We start from the raw sequence: 17,376 nt of genomic DNA on the forward strand, positions 1-17,376 counted from the left end.
TCATCAAATATTTTAGTTAAAGACTTATTATTAAGATATAATAAATACATCTATATGTATAACACATCTGGTTAACTATAAATTGTTTATCATATAAAGAATACTACATGTGTAGCAAAAAATGACAGATTTTTTTTATTGATTATATCCAAATTTTGTGTGTATACTTTCAGATTCAATTATAAACTAATAGCTCTACGAAACAATATGTCAATATCATCAAATGACGGCTTATTGGTTTGTGCCATTGATTTTGGCACAACCTTCTCGGGATACGCTTACTCCATGAAAACCGATTTTGAAGATGATCCGTTAAAAATATCACTACCAGATTGGAAGGCCCCATCAAGTATACAAATTTCTGAAAAGACCCCAACTACACTTCTGATGGACGGTGATCAAAATTTTGTGGCGTTTGGATACGAAGCAGAATCAAAATATGCCGAGCTAGCAGAAGAGGATGAACATCTGGATTATTACTATTTCAGACGATTCAAAATGGTGTTATACAACAAACTGAGAAAAGAGGTAACGGTTCTCCATCAGATTGTCAATGTGCAATGACCTAATCATGCACATCAAGAATGGAGTATCAAACCTTTTTTTTCATGGCATCAAATCTTTTTACAAAATATCTGAAATAATCATCTCATTTTCGATTTAAACTTAACATATTGTTATTTCTTTTAAGCATTTCTTTTATAATTAATTTAACAGAGATTGACAATGGAAACAAAAATCAAGGACATTACAGAAAAGAAGGAAATACTGGCAATGGATATATTTAGTCATTCGATAGAATTCTTGAAGAAACACATGCTGGATACTGCAAGAAGGAAAGGGTTAGGCGTAAGAGAGTCAGAGATCAATTGGGTGTTGACTGTACCTGCCATGTGGTCAGATCCAGCCAAACAGTTTATGAGTAAAGCCGCCGAAAAGGTAACATCTTAATGGCTGTAACATCTTTCTTTAGAAATGCTTTGGATGAATCTATTAAATTTCTCATTCTTATGACTTTTACAAGGCTGGGATTCCGAGAACAAGACTTATCCTGGCTTTGGAACCAGAAGCAGCATCCATTTATTGCAGGCTTCTGCCACTGACGAAACTGGAAGGGAGTAATGATATTGGTGTTTTCAAACCAGGCAGCAAATACCTAGTACTTGATGCAGGAGGTAAAATTTATCAGTACTTGCATTATAAATAATAATAAAATTGAAAAAAAGGTTAATTCTAACTCCTGGAAAAAACATATAAGGGTTTTTTTTATGTTTCAAAATTTTCTTTTACAAATAAAAAAAAAACAAGCTATTAAAATCATTCATTTATGATTACATTAATTTGAAGATTGTAGATGGGAAATTAAAATTTCAAGGAAAACGTTGACCATAGCAAAATTTTCTTTGCTAGTTCAATAAACTTCATTTCCCATTTTCATTTCAACCATAGGTATTTTCCATGTCCCAATTTTTTTCTTGATGTTTGAAAATTTCCAAAATGTTTTCAGGAGGAACAGTAGACATAACGGTCCACAAAGTCAGAAATGATGGCTCCTTAGAGGAACTAGAGAAGGCTAGCGGAGGTGACTGGGGAGGGACTTGTGTAGATATGACATTCAAACAAACTCTTATGGATGTCGTGGGGGAGTTATACGTGGAGGAATATTGTCTTAAATTTACTGGTGATTACATTGAACTTCTTCGAGACTTTGAAATGAAGAAGAGGAAAAAAACAAATGTTCCTCAATCAAAAGTTACTATGAAAATTCCAGCAACATTCTCTGAATGGTTTGAAGAACATGAAAATGCAAACATAATTGAGATAACTAAAAACTCTAAGTATGGAAAAAGTATGAAATGGGAAGGAGACAAACTACGAATCACACAGGCATTATTTGACAGTTATTTCCAACCTGCATGCGCAGGTATTATTGATCATGTCAGTGACATACTTCAGCGACCTAAGGTGAAAGGCACAAGCACAATATTGATGGTCGGTGGGTTTTCCGAATCGCCAATATTGCAAGCCCGTCTTCGTCATGTTTTTCCTTTACCTGAGTATCGAGTTGTAGTTCCAATTGACGCTGGTTTAGCAGTTTTGAAAGGCGCTGTATTGTTTGGCCACAATCCTCGCATAATATCCGCAAGAATTGCCAAGTATGCATATGGCGTCGCTTCTTTTCAATTATTTGACCCCAAAATCCACGAAAAAGAAAAGAAAGTTAACATTCATGGTAAAGATTATTGTAGCGATATATTCCACGTACATGTCAAGAAAGGTGCTACTCTTTTTATTGATGATGCACAATTAAAACGAACTTACGAGCCTAATCGTGATGACCAAACAGAAATCGATTTAGAGATATACATATCAGAGTTGGACAATCCCCCAAAATATGTCACCGATCCGGGCTGTCAGCATCTCGGGACGGTAACAGTTAAAATCCCTGATGGCAAGACATCCAAAGCGCGTGAAGTGTCCGTACAGTTAATATTTGGAGGAACGGAAATTCGAGTCGTAGCAAAAAGTGTAGCCACAGGGAATGTTATTACTGCAGAATTCAATCTACTTGAAGGCAGAAACGAATCGTATTAGGATTATAAAAGAAGAGATAAAAATGTAGATTTTTAAAATGACATATCCAGTGTGATATTAGTGCAAGCATGAAAGAGAACAAGATAAGACAGCATTCCACATATATCAAACATGCGTTTCTATCGTCACATTCATCACAAAATAATGATTTACAGTCAACGTAACTGTTCTCCCAGAGAAAATGTAAATATTAAGAAAAACATTTGTACATGTATTTGTACATATATAATTATATTTGTTCATAAATGAATTAAATGTCATACAAGAATATATATTTTTGAATGGCAGAAACTGTTTGATTTAATTACATATCAAGCCCTGACCAAAAAAAAATTGTAATCAGGGTAGGGTGAGAAATAGCCTGCCCAGGTTCTAAGGTGTGGATTCTAAGAATGATAATTTATAACAGTAGGACATTCATGCGTGTTTTGGAATAAAGTAAAAATACGCAATAGATAATTTAGAAAAAAAAAATTATCACAAAAACAACTTGTGCATCACAATGAAGCTTTATCAATCCTATTACAGATATCTTAGTAGAATATAATAACATTGTAATAACATTGATTAAATCTGGGCCAGCATAGATTTGATGGGAAAAAATTGGTCACTATTGATGATTTTTTTTTTCATACCAGTTTTAAAAAGTCACACAAGAATTAATCGCAAATGTATCATTTCTATCTTGGAAATATCCTTTGTCACTTACCAGTTATAAAAACACTGGTTTTAGATCGAGTTTATGACAAAAAAAAAAATGCTGAGAAAGACTCGAGTAAACTGATGTTTTCTGTGTAAAATGAAAAAAAAAACCCACTCTAAATCCAGTACAGAATTATTGGGTATTTAAAGAAATGTGTCCCCTTAACTAGCAGAACTAATAATTGGAAGAGTGTGATGTAGGTAATACCAAGGGCAAGTCTAAATTTTGGTTTTCTCCGTATTGCATACTGCTAAAAATAGCTACAATGTATATAAAGTTTTAACTCGGTGCAGTGCATCCTCTCTTGTCATCATTTAATGTTGCATCTTTGAAGTCAATATGTCAAAGAGTTTTTCAGTTTTTTTTTTAGTTTTATAATGTAACCTTGAATTTAGACAACGGTCAAGGTAAAAAAAAAAAATATACAGTGAATCTCATCCTAATTTTATCTTCTCATGTTTTCAGTCCGAAGTTCAAATGTCAAAGAGTTCTAAGGTATGCCATACTTTTTCTCATTTGACTTTTAAAGAAATGCATGGGTCAGGGTTACTCCTACAAGCGTCGGTTAATTATATACCTCGGCGCCAAGTCAAAAGTATCTCGCCGCGATCTTCTAGCATGCTTGAGTAGGATAGGGTCAAATATTTTATTGAAGTGCATCTCGATCTGTTTTCATGTCAAGAGGTCCTCAGTCATCGTCTGGATGTTTTTTAACTTACCAAATGGGTCAAGGTCAAATAATTTAGTCCATTGCATCTCATCTTATTCTCATATTTACATGTTCAAAGTTTAAAGTCTAAATGACAAAGAAATCTCAAGTTATGGACTTAACATTTTTTCTTTAATTTGACCTTGATTTTCAGAAACGGGTCAAGGTGCATCAAATTTTAATCTCACTTTAAACATATCTGTTTATGGGTTAACGCTGTGCAGTGACATTGAATCAAGTTTCTAGGTCAGATATCAAGATCAAAGCAAATTTCTGCATAAATCTTTGTCGAGAACACATTTTCTTTTCCCTTGGCCCAAAGCTCAACCATGGAGTGCCTGTGGGTAAAGGGTCTGTAGGGAATTTCAACAAGTTTTATGGATCAAAGGTCAAGGTCATACCACATATCTGTATAAAATCCTTGTCCAAATCATTATTATTAATTTCTTTTCCCTTTAGCCCTCTCTGGCTAATACTTAAACCAAAAAGTACTCATGGGTTACGGGTTTACAGTGATTTTAAATCAATTTTCTAGGTCAGAGGTCAAGATCTTAACAGTGAAACCCTTAGGTGTATATTTTCTATCCCCTTGGCCCCATCTAGTTATAACGTCATTCAAAGAGTGTCCATGGGTGAAGGTGCAAGTCAAAGTTCTAAATACAAATGCAGTCGTTTACAAGTTTCTTTTATTCTAATATCCTTTTCTCAATAAAGCGGGCCATTTGAAAATGTCACCATCTCAGTAATATCTAGTTTTTCACTGTTTTCCAGGCTATTTGTTGTCTTGTAGACAATGAGCTGTTTTTTAGCATGTGTTTATACTGATGACTTAAAGATGATCAAATTCAAGTCTCATGTCTATTTTCACGAAAGTTATTGCCCTTTGATGTTGAAAATTTTATCATTCAGTATAATCTGGATTTTTTTTTCAATGTTTGTAGTTGATCACCATTTTTACGCAACTAAAGTATGTTGTGGCATTGACAACTAATTAAAAAAAAAACAAAATATAATTTATTTTTATCTCATTTCCATACAAGGATTTTCATATTCTTGAACTTTCGAATATTTTGAAAATCGCGTGACAACAGGACATTCGTGCCAAACTGACACATCTAACTTTTTAAAAATACTTCCCCCAAAAAAACCTTCAACGGTCAGGCTTCAAGCAATCAAGCTACCGTCTTCTCTTTTCAACCACAACCAGTTTGACGCCTTTTTTTTCTGCCATGCCATGGCACTAATTGCTCTCATTCTCGTCTTTTCGCTCACTACCAGTGCTGAGGGAACTCGTGCCCAAGCATCTACTAGAAAATTCTGTCTGCCGTTGTGCTTTAATTCCTGCAATCATTTTCCCTGATCGTCAAACTTTGTATGCCTTCATTTGTGGGTCTCCTGACATCGAGTCATCCATGGGTTTTTTTTCAGTTCTGACACCACCAGTTCCTTCACGTCTTCAGATAACGGATATCAGGTCCTTAGGAAGTTTCTGCTATTTGTGGGAAAATCATCTTCCTCTACATTTCAACTAGCAGCTTCCTGTCTCAGACCGTACTCTTCGATGTTTGCTTGTCTCAGTTGCTTGCTCACCAATTCTGACAAAACTGATGAAGCGTGGCTGGTGTGAGTGGTCATGGTCTTTCTACCGCTCTGTCTTTAGCGTGTGGACAAATACTTTAATGACCCGATCAAACTTCGAAATATACTTAACTGGGTAAGGGTGACTTAGCAAGATGATAATATCTGTTCAAGGTTGGGTGGCATCGGGCTTAATGGGTTATCTGTCATTCGTCAGATCATCATGTTTGTTGGCCTGGGCAGTACTCGAAGTCAAGTAGGCTCCAACTTCTTTTACATATCTCTTCCCCTTAAACACACTTGATGCGAATTTCTATGGATTCACAATGAATGCTGCTCTTTTTCCGTTAGATTGCTTTATATTTGTTCCAAATGTTCTGCATTCCTCGATTATTTTAGTTTATTCTAAGTTATTTAAGTCTTTCTCTTTCATCACCAGTTCTTTGCCTCTACTTATTTGAGAGTGTTCGGGGTTTTCTTGGGATGTCTTTCTTCTATTTGGATGATCAATCCTCTTATTAGTTTCCTTCCACTCTTGTCCTGTCCTTTGATAATACTGAGTATATCATTCTTTTTATGCTTTCCAATTTCTTCGTACGTGTCATTTCAAGAAGCCAGTCCATACCTTCGCCAAACTTTTCCCATTCACTGCTGATCATTCGTGGCCACTTAATTTTCTCTTTCACACCTGGTGGATCTTGAGTCCCCTGATTATTCTTGCAGACCTTTCAACATTTACAGATGGTTTGCATTCTTGTAACTTTGTTCCTCTCAAAGTTCTTTGAACAAGCCTTGTTGTTTACGGTTGGTCATCTTGGTTGTGTCTTTCACCCCCCTTCCGGTTCCTCATAGAAGACCTTAAGGGTTTCGTCCTGGTACTCGTAGCTCGGTTAATGTGCCTTTTATAAGAGATAATATGTTGGGTTTATTACCCTTCATATGAAGCCTTGGTTTCAGTCTTTCCTGAATGTCAACTGTTTCTACAGAAGTCACCAATTTATTCTCGGTTGTCATTCATTTTTTCCAGAACATTTCAATTTCTCCAGATATGTAAGTACCTTAAGTTTTTTTATTTGTGGGAAAATGGGGTAGGGGGGTGGGGGTCCGTTCGTCTTCAATCGTATCTAAAACAAGCATTCTGAGAGTATTGCATTAGCAATACTAGTTCCCTATCGGCAAGTGTAATCTGGTTCCCGTTTAAAATTGAAAATGCCATAATTCCATTAAAAATCAATGAAGCGGAACGAATGCAAACTTGATCTATAACTCATCAAGGTAAAGTCAAATAAAAAAAAAACTCAGCTCAATATCTGCAAGCGTTTAGAAAAAAATTGCGGAAAACCGTGAAAAATTGAAAAGGTCGTAAATCCGTCAAAAATCATTGAAGCGGAACAAAATGCAAACTTCATCTGTAACTCATCAAGATTTTCTCACATATCAAAATCAGCTCAATATCTGCAAGCGTTTAGAAAAAAGTGCGGAAAACCAAGTGGGGCAAACTGACAGACAGACAGACTCAGAGGAAACCTATAGTCCCCTCCGGTTTCACCGGTAGGGGAATAATTAGCTGCAGTGACCATTAATTCCTGTGGAAAATATTTAAATATCAGTTAAACAAGAAAACATTGATGTAACCATCAATTGTCGCCCGGGAAATAAATAAAGTAAACAATGGAAATGAGTCTTTATCATCAAACCGCTTCGATATGTGTGAAAAAGGCATGCGTCTAAATGATGGAGACGATAGTCGAGAATATTTTGAAAACTTATAGTCGGATGAAAATCGAACAAAAACGATACCCTTTTAAACTTTATCAATTCCTCAAGTAAATGTTGGCTGCATAAACTATAATTTGAAACCAGACACATGCATCACCTATTTTCAAAAATATCTTTCACTTTAAGAATATAAAACACGAACTGTGTAAAGTACATTTTTACGTTTTTATGCGATAAGTAAAATTCGATGTTCTAAAAAAAGGGACCTGTCGTTTTTTCGATATTAAATGATAAGCAACTTTATATATTAAATATGAAAAACATATATATTTTACAGATTCACTTTATGGAAGTAAATATATTGTGTATCTCGTAATTTATAAAGGGAAAGAATATTCTGATTAACAATCTTTTTAATGTTTAGAAAACCTTTAATTTTGAATAAATTCTCCCACCTCAATCACACAATGCTCTGACCTTATTTATGGGCGCCGCCATGTTTTGATCACATGACTTGACGCCATGAAGGTGCTGACAACGTCATAATTCGGTCATACTCAATGCAGTACTACTTTCCCCCTTTATTCATCATTTTATTGGCGTAATACTAATACAAACAGTAGCTTATACGAAGTTAAAGTTAACTGATTCATTCTTTGTTTGTTTTGGTCTGTTTTATTTTTTTTTCTTGTTTGTTCGTACATGTATTTATTTTTAATAAAATATAAATTTTTAAATAATATTACGACAAGTTTTCTTTGAAATAAATTTTAAGATTAAAAAGGTAAAGACTGATATTAGTAGGAATGTAGTATCTTTTAGAGAGAGAGAGAGAGAGAGAGAGAGACAGAGACAGAGAGAAGGGGGAGTGAGAGTAAAATTATAACAGGTGATTTGTAAAGCCGTTTGGGAAAATAAACATGGGCAGATCTAGACAAACCAATGTTGTACGACTGGAACTTTGACAATTCATGTTTTAATTTTTTGCGATGATTTTTCCCCAGTTCATTCATACGATGTACGTGTTAAATTATTCACTATTCAGGGGCCCTCATGGGGTATTGACAAACGTTTTAAAGAGGGGCGAGTGGAGGACTAGTCCTCTCCTTTTATTAGTGAAACATACAACTTATACCTCTTCTCCTACTCTTTCACATTTAACGAAATTAACCACTCCCTCTCTCTAATTTGCTAACAACGCGTTATTCGACTTGCTTACAGTATTAAAAAAAATTACTGCATGGACGTAAAACAAAATTTATAAATGTCGACAAAATATCTTCCCCCGCCACATCAACATCTATCACTGTAAATATTTTTTTTTCTAAATTCTTTCAGGCATGGTTTCAATATTAAGAGAGGTTGGTCAAGCAGATCATTGATTTTTTTTTTTAAAGAACCACCCTCCCCTGCCTTGTTTCCTTTTCTATTTCAAGTTGCTTCCGACGCCTGTGATACTACGATAAATCCAGAACTAATGAATTAATTACTTTACATTTCTCCGACTTTTCTCGATTCTTTCTTTTTGCAGTTTACAGGTATACCGGGTATGACTTGTATACCCAGGACTTTGCGTGAAACGTGATGGAAGGTTTAAATTACTTATGCACGTATATATACTTTAAATACACATTCCAGTGTGATATAATTATATGCTTCTTTTTTAATTATTCAGTTTTTTGATTTAAAAAAAAAAGGTTGTAGATGTTTTTCATAAAACAAGGATTGATTTTGAAGAGCATGCAACAAGTCAGTTTAATGCACACGCAACGCTATTAACTTTCCATTTTTAAAGTATTTTTTATTCAATAATCCTAAGTGAACTCACATGTGTGCGATCATTTCATAAAACGATAATGAAAATAATTTATGTATTAATTTACCCTTCGTCTTTATTATTTTAAAAATATTTTCCTACTCAAATGTTATAAACGTAATACATGTAAGTCATGTTTTAAAAAAGGCGTAAAATGATTTTCTCTGCAGGCGTGCTGTTCATATACAGTGTACATGTAAATTGTAATTAAAATCAGATAAAGACCACTAGATCATTTTTTTTTTAATTTTTTTATTTTTTTATTATAACACTGTATAGATTATAAAATAATGCTTAAAGTAAAATCGGATAAATAACACGGCGGTCGTCTAGATTTTCTCGGCATAAATCAAATATTTTTTTTTAATGTTAATTTTTTTTAAATTTTGTTTTAATTTAATTGTTATTGTTTATTATTTTTATTTATTCGTTTTAGTATAACAGTACATGGTGTATAAAAATTATATACAAAACGTCAAATAAAAAGTATTGGATAAATACCGGTAGCACTACGGGCGTATAGCTATAGGCGAACTAATAAAATGAAATTGATAAATTAAAAAAAAAATAAAGCACATGTAGATCTTGTCGGCAGAGTTATTTACTACTAACATATATTTGCGGTCGTATTTCAGCACCTTCGAATTTAGAAAACAAAGACAACACTGTGTTTGTCACCTATTTATTCGTAGGGCATACTGTCACTCTTGTCACACTGTCAGCACCGTAATGGCGGCCGACGACAACGCCTCCGTGTGACAAAGAGCGATAACTCTGTAAAACTTGTGAAAAGGAATCGTGTATACCAACACTTAAACTTATATGTATAGAGCAGCCCGGTCCTCCGGGCTGCAATAAAGAATTTTATTACATTTTCAACAGCAATACTGTACTGAAATACTATACAATTATGGACTCTTTTGGCTGTAAATATGGTTTGTTATTCACCAGAAAATGTTGTTGTTATGTTGTTTAACGTCCCTCTCGAGAATTTTTCACTCATATGGAGACGCCACCACTTGCCGGTGGAGAGCTGCAAATTTTGTCCTATACTCGGCACTTACGGCCATTGAGCAGTGAGGGATCTTTTTCGTGCCAGCACCTACTGCGACACAGGACCTCGGTTTATACGGTCTCATCCGAAGGACCGGTCTCCACGTCCCACAGTGGGATTCGAACCCGCGACGTAAGAATCAACTCATTACTCCGCGACTCTAGAGCAGACGCTCCAACCACTGCGCCACGCGGGTATTCACCAGAAAAATATCAATATTGACTGAGGCGAAGCGAAATTGAATTTTTCTACAGTGTGAAAAATATCAGAAGTGCGGCAAAACACGGAATTTAATTTCGTCTTCCCGTAAAGAAGAGTGTTGTAAAACACTAGTATATAAATACTGCATGTAGTTGAGTGTAACATTGAAAATTTTCACCCCAAGAAAACCATTGTCAACCGAGGCGCAGCCGAGGTTGACAATGGTTTTCGAGGGGTGAAAATTTTCAATGTTACACTCAACTACATGCAGTATTTATTATATTATACTGAATGTTTTATTCAAATACATATTACAGTGAACCTTGCGCGCATGAATTCTGCGCAGTCAATATTTTTTTGGAATAACACCCGTCGTCAAGCAATGTTAACTGTTGCTACGCTGGTGGGCGTGGCTTCATTATTCAGCGGGTAATAGTGTTTTTTAACAAATGTTTCTCGACGAATCAGATTCAACTAATTTACATGAAAGTATAATATTTTAAAATAACGTTTGTTTGTCCTCTCTCAACTCAGGGTGAAAAAATTGGGTTAGTATTTTAAAGTATTTCCATTTAAAAGAGTCTAAAGAAAATAAATTTCAAAGTAAATAAAAGTACATAATACATATTTCTTGCAAAACTATACACTTAATATTAGTTTACTTTATAATACTTTAATTTTTCAGCGAATTGTTAACTATTATACATGGATATGGAAATCGGAGATAAAGGATAGGATTATATTATCATCAAATTATTTGTGGAGAAGACAAGTATAACATCTAAAATTATGAATGTCTGAATGATTTCCGACAAAATGGACGTACAAACTTTTCTTCAAGTGCTTATACCCTGGATCTTTGTCACCTGATAATGCTGATGTTTTCGTTGTGATGAACACGTATCAAAATAAATGTTAAGACAAAAATTCATTGTCATTTGCAACTGTAGTGTATTTAAAAAAATACTTATAATTTTTTTTTTTACTATTTATTTATCATTGTGGCACTGTTAACCAAGATCTGGAAACTTTTTTTTACCTTTTGCATTTCCGAGCAGAAGCCATATTGTTTACATTGACAATATACGCAGCAGACGAGAATTTGTGACGTGTAAATTTGTCACGTGATAGTCATGAGGACATTCTTAAAATAGCGTCATTTTCACCGACAACAGTACCTTTGTTTATTTATAGTATGCAGATAAAGTTGTGCTAAAACATTAAAAATACGCAATGCACGCGACTTTGGACGATCACTAATGGTACAATACTGTATCTTACACACTCCCATGTTTGGGAGCAGTTCATGTTACAACTTTTTATAACATCAATAAATATCTGATGAGAAAGGAAAGACAAATTGAAACGTAATTGCAACCATTTAGACTTAGTATTAAGCAAATGCAAATTTTAAAAACTTTTATTTATAATTTTTATGTATGTTATCACTGAGGAATTTCACTCCATCGATCCATTGAAAAAAAAAATACGCCTCATATCCCAGTGCACATTCTAACTCAACCACAAATAGATCGTTCCATGCTCCTGCTGACGATAATCAAAGAAAATGTAATAAACAGACGAATCAATATTTTGTAGTTGAATATGGAATTTATTTCACTAGTTGGACAGGATTTTTTAATATATTTTATTATTATTATTATTATTAACCTTTAGATTTATATATAACCCTGTCCAACTCGTGAAATAAATTCCATATCCAACTACATGTAGATCTACAAAACATTGAATATCCTATATACATGTATTTGTTATGATAAAATCCTGGTCCCATTCAGAAAGGACTTAAGACTAATATAGACCTGAAGTCTTGCTAGGTTTAGCTAAAATCTTGCAAACTTATAAACAGAATTATTAATTATGAAATTTTCATGTTTAAACTTCTAAACATGAAAATACCTAATTATTCTAAAATAATAGCAAGTCGGTTCATTTAATAGAATACACCCCTCTCCATACAAAATGAAATTTATTTGAAAGAACAGTATATGAGTCTTAAATTCGTAACATGAAAAAAAATGTAATTATCTCACCTACTCTCGCTCACACCATTAAAAGAAACAGGCGCTGGGAATAGTGACAGCTTTAAACTTTACGTTATAATCTTTTAAACCCCTTGTGTGGCCTCAAATGGAGTAAGAAGGTCTCTACTTGTGACTATGGGGCAAAATGTTGTAATATTTATTGTTTTAAGAGTATTTAAAACGAAAGTGAGATCAGCTGAAAGAAGAAACATTTATATAAAACACTAATCAGGTTAGTTATTAATCGATAACACGGTTTTTGTCATTGAATTAATGATTGTTGTAGATAATTGTACTTTCGGTTTGAAGAATGTGCTCAGACATCTTTCTTTTCTGTAGCGCTATAGGCCTAGTGTATTACATTTTATATAATTAGGGGCCTACATCTTGTGTGAAATTATTGAAACGATAGCAGACATGGTTAAAAATGAAATCGGGGTAACATTAACAACTTCAAGCTTATGTTCACGTTGGAAGAGGAACGTATGTATGAGTTTGGAGCACAGGCACTTGTTTCTGTAATAAATTTTTGACCCATGGTATAATAATAACAGTGTTATATTATTATACTATGGGTCAAAAATTTATTACAGAAACAAGTGCCTGTGGTTTGGAGATGTGCACAGCCTGAATAATATCACAGGGCTTTCTTCCGGATTGTTAAATGTAAAATAATGTAAATTGATAAAATTTTGAATCCACTTTAAATACACTTAAAAAGTTGTTACAATAAAGACTCTGACACTTTCAGACAAGAAATACCATGTTTAAAAAAAAAAGTACCACACCTATATAAACGTAAACTCTACAAGGGACGAAAGCTCTCATCTTGGAAAAAATACCCCCACCCACTTCAGCACCTATTTCTTGACTCTAAATCAATAATTTATTTCTTTGTCATGGTTCTTTTCCTTACAGGGAAAATTTTCCCAAATGTAGATGTGTCTGTCAGTCGTCAACACGCGTTCAAACAACATAAAACATAGAATTTCTTTGATTTGGAGGCTCATCTCTCCAAATCGACCTGGAAGGAACTGAAGTTTACATTGTTGCATGGTAACAAAGCAAAGACGATAATCATGGTATAATATATAGCGCGCTTGAATAGCAAGTGTCCTGTATATTATCTAACTAATTAGTTAAGCATTTTATGAAATCATTCTTCCTTATGCCACCTTAGCCTGCATGTGAAAACCAAACTTTAGCCAATTCTTATTATTTTCACTGCTTTTTCTTGTTCGATGAACATTTTTCCGCGAAGCTGGAAGTTCTTGGGTGTTACCATTTGCTTTCAATTACCCTCTGAGTTTTCCCGATAAATTAATTATCTGCCCTTGCAATTTTGTAAACTTCCGTTCCATCCACGTCGATTTGGAGAGATGAGCCTCCAAATCAAAGAAATTGTATCAGTTATAAGTTGACGACTGACAGACACATCTTCATTTAAGAAAATCATTGTATAGCCAAGTGGTGAGTGCTGGTAACGAGTATTACCAAGTTGTTTGTATACCCAAGAGGCAAGTGTTGGTACCAAGCATTACCAAGTGGCAAGCAGCTAAGTTGTTTGTGTAGCCAATAGGCATCACCATGAGTAAATATAGACATTAGAGATTTCTCTTCGTGTACTTAAATGTAGCACTAGGCAAGGGACAAAAACATGTCTATAAAATACCTTACAGACTAGGCAAGTGTCCATTGTATGTGTATAGTTTGCATTCCTTATCATTCTTGTAAGGCTTTGGAAAACCAAGTACAACCCAAAGGAGATTGCTTGGGTCTTGCATGTTACAATAAGCAAGGGTATTTTTACCAGATTTTTGAAATTCTTGGGCAACATAGCTTCATCTATCAGTTAATTTTGCTTTATTCTTCTATGGATCATTTACAGTGTTGTATTATACTCAGGTGACCGTTAAGGCCCTTAGGCTTCTTGTTCTTTTTATCAATTGAATTGAAGTATATTATTTTATCAGTCACATTTATAGAGCGAATTTAGATAAAATTATTTTTTCCAACAGAAAACATGGCTGATAATGTACAGGAAACTGATGATGAAAAGCTTGCTGCAGGAGCTGAAAAACCTCGAGTTTCCCCTAATTTGTTGGTAGCAGCTATCGATTTTGGAACTGCCTACTCAGGCTATGCCTTTTCTTCAAGGGGTGATTTCACGACAAACCCTCTCAAAATATCAGCTCATGAATGGAATAAAGATTTGATATCACACAAAACACCAACAAGTGTTCTGCTGAATAAAGATAAGGAACTGGATTCTTTTGGTGATGAAGCAGAGAAGAAATTCATGGAGTTGTCTGAAGATGAAAAGCATCGAGATTATTACTTTTTCCGAAAATTTAAAATGTTGTTGTACAACACAAAGGATATGGGAAAAGTAAGGAGAGAGAAATATACTACCTGTACTTACATAAGAAAAGCATAATAGTTTTACGAATTATTTTTTAACTCTGTCTTAGGAATCCAAAACCATGAAAATTTTAATTAGAAGCCATTAAAAAAACTTTAATCCATTGCAGTGAGAATTTGTAATGTTTGAAAACAGAAAAGAATTTGATATATGTATTTTTCTATTGCAATTACAGAGATTAACAAAAAAAACCTTGTTATTTGATATCAATGGGAAAGAAATGCCGGCCATTGATGTGTTTGCCATTGCTATAAAATACATGAAAAGCCACCTCTTAAAGGAACTTGAAACAAAAGCTGAAGGATGCATCAGAGCAGAGGAAATTCGTTGGGTGTTAACGGTTCCTGCCATTTGGAATGATCCAGCTAAGCAGTTCATGAGAGATGCTGCAGAAAAAGTAATGCTAAAACTCATTCTTTGATTTAATGTTTACCATACATTGTTTCATAATTTTTCTGGTTTACGTTATCTGAATTCAGATTAAAATAAACTTGTACATAACATTCATGAACTGATAGATCTTATTTACAAAGGAAAATTGGTTTCCAATATCCTCTATTTTAATATTTGAAATTTTATCTTTTCTTAACCCCTAATATAGTTGAATGCAGTGCTGTTGGTCAAAGTCATAGTTCAAATTCTCTTTATACAGGCAGACATAAGAGGGGATTGTCTGACCATAGCATTAGAACCTGAAGCAGCATCCATTTATTGTAAACACTTACCCATTGAACAGATACAGACTGTTGGCAGGAAGGACTTTGGAATGTTTCATCCTGGTAGTCGATATCTTGTTTTGGATGCGGGAGGTTTGTTTCAAAATTGTCAAATTATAAGTAGCATCTATTAAATATTACATATTAATCTATTTAAGGAATTATTTTTGTCGTTGTAATTTACATTCCTGTCTGTGTCAAAATGTGCTTTGGCTTAAATTTTGAAACTTTTGGAATATAACTGTGTTGTTGCGAATGGCTTAAAGGTGCATTGTAAGCTTGGCATAAGATTAGGTCTTATAGGTCATGGTTGTTAAGTTTTCAGAAAATAAGAGATGATAAATTCTTTTTCACACTGTTTACAGGTGGAACAGTAGATATCACAATTCATGAAGTATTACAAAGTGGAAAGATTAAGGAGATAGAAAAGGCCAGTGGTGGAGCTTGGGGAGGCACATATGTGGATAAGGCCTTCCATGAAATAATGGAAAAAATAGTGGGAAAGGAATTATATAACCAATATAAGACTGAGCATCTTGCTGACTTTTTGGAAATGTGTCAAGCTTTAGAACTTAAGAAAAGGACAATAACTACAAAAAGCTCAAGTGCTACATTTAAAATTCCAGCATCCCTTAAAGAAATATGTAAGAGTGAACATAAGAGTAAATTTGAAGATTTAGCTGCTAATTCAAAATATGCTAATATTTTAGTTTGCAAAAGGGATAAGTTAGAGTTTAAAGAATTTTGTGTACATGAATTGTTTTCTCAAGTCTGTGATGGGATTGTCAAACATGTGAACAAGTTACTGGAAAAGCCACAGTGTAGAAACATTGAAAATATTCTGATGGTAGGTGGATTTTCAGAATCCCCATATCTTCAAGAGACAATTAAAAGGGCTTTCCCAAATTTTCGCATTGTTATTCCAAATGAGGCAGGTTTGGCTGTCTTAAAAGGAGCAGTTCTCTATGGTCACGAACCTCAGACTGTAACCTCAAGGATTGCCAAATACACATACGGAGTAGATACACTGTCACGATTTAAAAAAGGAGTACATCCTCCCAATAAACTCCATATGGTTGATGGAACCGAATATTGTTCAGATGTATTTAGTAAGCATATCACAAAGGGAGACGAGTTAAACATTAATGAAACACAGGATGAACAGACATATTATCCAGTTCGAGAAAAACAGAAAGCAATTCTTTTTAACGTTTACACATCTACAAACAAAAATCCTCGATACACGGATGATCCAGATTGCAGTTATCTGGGATCTATGACTGTGGATATTCCAGATACAACTGGTGGTACGAATCGGAAAGTTCTCGTGCGTTTCATATTTGGAGGAACTGAAATTAAAGTTGAAGGAAAAAATGACCAAACAGGAGAAATAACTGCCATCAAGTTCAACTTTTTTGAAAGTGGACCTGAACAAGATGAGGAATACAGTGGTATGCGTACAGGTATTGAAGAGAGATAACTTCATGATTACATGTACTTCAAATTCCAGGACTCTCAAGAAAGAAGAAAGTGCTTTATTAATTTTATATATGTATGTTTCAAATGGATGAACATTCAAACATTCATCTTTTTTTCACTTTCATATCCTCAAATATTTCAATAATCCTACATTTTGATGAAAGTATCTGATTAATTGGAGTTAAGAAAAACATGTACGGACTATCATTGATCAAATGCATAAAATAAATATATAATTCATCTCAAACTTCTTTACTTTCATAAATACAGTGAAATCTCATTATATCGAACTCGATGTGACCAAGAAGAAACTTTGAGATATCCAAGAATTTGAGATAT

General features: G+C 34.1%; 2 protein-coding genes across 2 annotated transcripts; both read left to right on the forward strand.

Annotated features, from left to right (window-relative positions):
- The first annotated feature begins 205 nt into the window (after positions 1–205).
- Positions 206–2,595, forward strand: LOC133173939 (heat shock 70 kDa protein 12B-like). The gene is made up of 4 exons (XM_061309005.1): positions 206–534; positions 718–939; positions 1,025–1,175; positions 1,508–2,595. Exons 1-4 carry the CDS (start codon positions 208–210, stop codon positions 2,593–2,595), a joined length of 1,788 nt encoding a protein of 595 aa, XP_061164989.1. The 5' UTR covers positions 206–207.
- An 11,848-nt stretch (positions 2,596–14,443) lies between these two features.
- LOC133173094 (heat shock 70 kDa protein 12B-like) lies at positions 14,444–17,226 on the forward strand. The gene is made up of 4 exons (XM_061308014.1): positions 14,444–14,809; positions 15,018–15,239; positions 15,495–15,651; positions 15,924–17,226. Exons 1-4 carry the CDS (start codon positions 14,444–14,446, stop codon positions 17,036–17,038), a joined length of 1,860 nt encoding a protein of 619 aa, XP_061163998.1. The 3' UTR covers positions 17,039–17,226.
- Positions 17,227–17,376: the final 150 nt, after the last annotated feature.

The sequence above is a fragment of the Saccostrea echinata genome, unplaced genomic scaffold (assembly GCF_033153115.1).
Source record: "Saccostrea echinata isolate AGI-Se365-2 ecotype Australia unplaced genomic scaffold, CSIRO_AGI_Sech_v1 ptg000056l, whole genome shotgun sequence".
NCBI lineage: Eukaryota > Metazoa > Mollusca > Bivalvia > Ostreida > Ostreidae > Saccostrea > Saccostrea echinata.

Excerpts from the sequence above, each read along its gene's own strand:
- LOC133173939 (XM_061309005.1), top strand. The coding sequence starts at position 208 with ATGTCAATATCATCAAATGACGGCTTATTGGTTTGTGCCATTGATTTT. Across the intron at positions 940-1,024 it reads TGAGTAAAGCCGCCGAAAAG|GCTGGGATTCCGAGAACAAG; the intron begins GTAACATCTTAA and ends GACTTTTACAAG. Across the intron at positions 1,176-1,507 it reads CCTAGTACTTGATGCAGGAG|GAGGAACAGTAGACATAACG; the intron begins GTAAAATTTATC and ends AAATGTTTTCAG.
- LOC133173094 (XM_061308014.1), top strand. The coding sequence starts at position 14,444 with ATGGCTGATAATGTACAGGAAACTGATGATGAAAAGCTTGCTGCAGGA. Across the intron at positions 14,810-15,017 it reads ACACAAAGGATATGGGAAAA|AGATTAACAAAAAAAACCTT; the intron begins GTAAGGAGAGAG and ends TTGCAATTACAG. Across the intron at positions 15,240-15,494 it reads TGAGAGATGCTGCAGAAAAA|GCAGACATAAGAGGGGATTG; the intron begins GTAATGCTAAAA and ends CTCTTTATACAG.